Source organism: Montipora capricornis, chromosome 3 (assembly GCF_036669925.1).
Source record: "Montipora capricornis isolate CH-2021 chromosome 3, ASM3666992v2, whole genome shotgun sequence".
In the NCBI taxonomy this organism is placed as follows: Eukaryota; Metazoa; Cnidaria; class Anthozoa; order Scleractinia; family Acroporidae; genus Montipora; species Montipora capricornis.
The window spans coordinates 61,848,738-61,851,237 of NC_090885.1; the positions used below are offsets into that span (position 1 = coordinate 61,848,738).

Consider the following 2,500-nt stretch of genomic DNA (forward strand, 5'->3'; position numbering starts at 1 on the left):
TCTAACCCAGGCTCTCTCTTTTCATTCCCGCTGTTTATCAACGTAAAGAGAGCATTTCGAGGTCGAAAGAACAAAGTTGCTAGGTCTTTTCAAGAGTAAATTAGATAAGAGTGTTGTTATGGCATGGGTGGACTCCCCAGCACAGTCATAAATAAGTTTATTTTTAGAATACCATTTCCCGCGAAGAACAGTTGTCGTGTCCCTGATAAAAATATGGTAGAAGAAGTCACGCGTGATCAACTTTCTTCTTCTGATTTTTCAAAATTGGCCACCCTTTGTTTGTTTCGCGCGCAAAGTGTATCAAAAAAAATGTATTTGTTACTAAGCTGGGACAAGGCCGCAAAGTGATAGATCAACACTCTTATCTAATTCACTCTTGGTTTATTTAAATAGGCGCTTTTCTTCCCGGCGTCACAGTTGCGTTTGAATGTTACCCTTAGGTTCGTGGCTTAGAGCTATTCGCGATCTGAGATCACGAGAACGTCGTTACCCAGACATCAGAAATTATAAGCCGTTTTCCGTTTTTCAGTGCTCTGGCTCTCTACAGGAGTTAAAACCAACACTTTCAAATCCTTTCTATTAAGACAGAAACGTTCGATGAATCTAAATACCAAACGTCCGTTTTTTATTCCGAACATGGCGCACGACGATGCTCGACATGTACTTAAATTCACGCGTTATGTTATACTTTCGCAACTCAGCGCAAGAAACAAAAATACTGCGCGTGTGCGAAGCGGTTAAATGATTAGGTCACTTCACCCTCGTCAATATCCGGAGACTTACCCTAACTAACAGAAATACGATGACCATCAGCACGGCTGTAGCAAATATAGAAATACCAATTATTTTTAGCGGTTGGAAGCTCTCGTCCTGGGGCTTATCGCCTTTCAAGGCACCCACGTCTTCTCCGTTTTTGAGTACTTTTATTTTAGCCAAGGCGAATTTCCCAGTTTCTTCTCTTTTTGACGCGTCAACCAAGGCATCCTCAAACTCTTTACCTGCAGTCGAAGATTCTGCAGCCGCGAAGATCAAGAATTTACATACGATACTCCCTTTATCGAAACTTTCAACTTCTGTGTAGAGGAAACCAGAAATTGACTCGAAAACCCTGTTGAGTAATTTTGTCAGATCACCTGCCAATTTTTTAAAAGCTTCAGACGAAACGTTTCTTAAATCATCAGAGAATTCCATATTCTCAATTGTCAGAGTTGCTTCCCAAAGCCTAGTGGCTTTTGGGGATCCCATCGTTGTCGATTCTTTCCGCTTTTTTGTGGGACCCTGAGTAGTTGATTTCCCTGGAAGTTCCATGCCAACAGTTTTTTCTTGGTACAAAGGAGAGCTTGTCGAAGACGATAATAGTTCTTTGCCGGGCCTTTTGGCAGTTGAAGAAAGCTGAGTGGCTATTGGGGAGCTTGTAGTCGTCAATTCTTTTTGCTTTTCTGTGACACCCTGAGTAGTTGATTTCCCTGGAAGTTCTATGCCAACAGTTTTTTCTTGGTACAAAGGAGAGCTTGTTGAAGACGATAGTACTTCTTTGCCGGGCCTTTTGCCAGTTGAAGGAAGCTGAGTGGCTACTGGGGATCTTGTAATCGTCAATTCTTTTTGCTTTTCTGTGACACCCTGAGTAGTTGATTTCCCTGGAAGTTCTATGCCAACAGTTTTTTCTTGGTACAAAGGAGAGCTTGTCGAAGACGATAATAGTTCTTTGCCGGGCCTTTTGGCAGTTGAAGAAAGCTGAGTGGCTATTGGGAAGCTTGTAGTCGTCAATTCTTTTTGCTTTTCTGTGACACCCTGAGTAGTTGATTTCCCTGGAAGTTCTATGCCAACTGTTTTTTCTTGGTACAAAGGAGAGCTTGTTGAAGACGATAGTACTTCTTTGCCGGGCCTTTTGCCAGTTGAAGGAAGCTGAGTGGCTACTGGGGATCTTGTAGTCGTCAATTCTTTTTGCTTTTCTGTGACACCCTGAGTAGTTGATTTCCCTGGAAGTTCTATGCCAACAGTTTTTTCTTGGTACAAAGGAGAGCTTGTTGAAGACGATAGTACTTCTTTGCCGGGCCTTTTGCCAGTTGAAGAAAGCTGAGTGGCTATTGGGGATCTTGTAGTCGTCAATTCTTTTTGCTTTTCTGTGACACCCTGAGTAGTTGATTTCCCTGGAAGTTCTATGCCAACGGTTTTTGCTTGGTACAAAGGAGAGCTTGTTGAAGACGATAGTACTTCTTTGCCGGGCCTTTTGCCAGTTGAAGAAAGCTGAGTGGCTATTGGGGATCTTGTAGTCGTCAATTCTTTTTGCTTTTCTGTGACACCCTGAGTAGTTGATTTCCCTGGAAGTTCTATGCCAACAGTTTTTTCTTGGTACAAAGGAGAGCTTGTTGAAGACGATAATACTTCTTTTCCGGGCCTTTTGCCAGTTGAAGAATAAATCGAAGAGACAATTGGGTTCAATGGAAGGTGTGATGTAGAGGACGATGATAACAAAGGCAATGACGTCATAAACGCAAAT

The 2,500-nt window shown here is 42.4% G+C and overlaps 1 protein-coding gene across 2 annotated transcripts in view; it reads right to left on the bottom strand.

The window, feature by feature from the left end:
* LOC138043628 (uncharacterized) overlaps nt 1–2,500 on the bottom strand; it is a 10,474-nt gene that overhangs the window by 1,466 nt on the left and 6,508 nt on the right. For both annotated transcript variants that reach the window (XM_068889988.1, XM_068889987.1), the window contains exon 3: nt 784–2,500. This exon is cut by the window's right edge and continues 1,507 nt beyond it. In XM_068889988.1, the coding sequence (XP_068746089.1) occupies nt 784–2,500 (1,717 nt within the window). The remainder of the gene's footprint in view (nt 1–783) is intronic.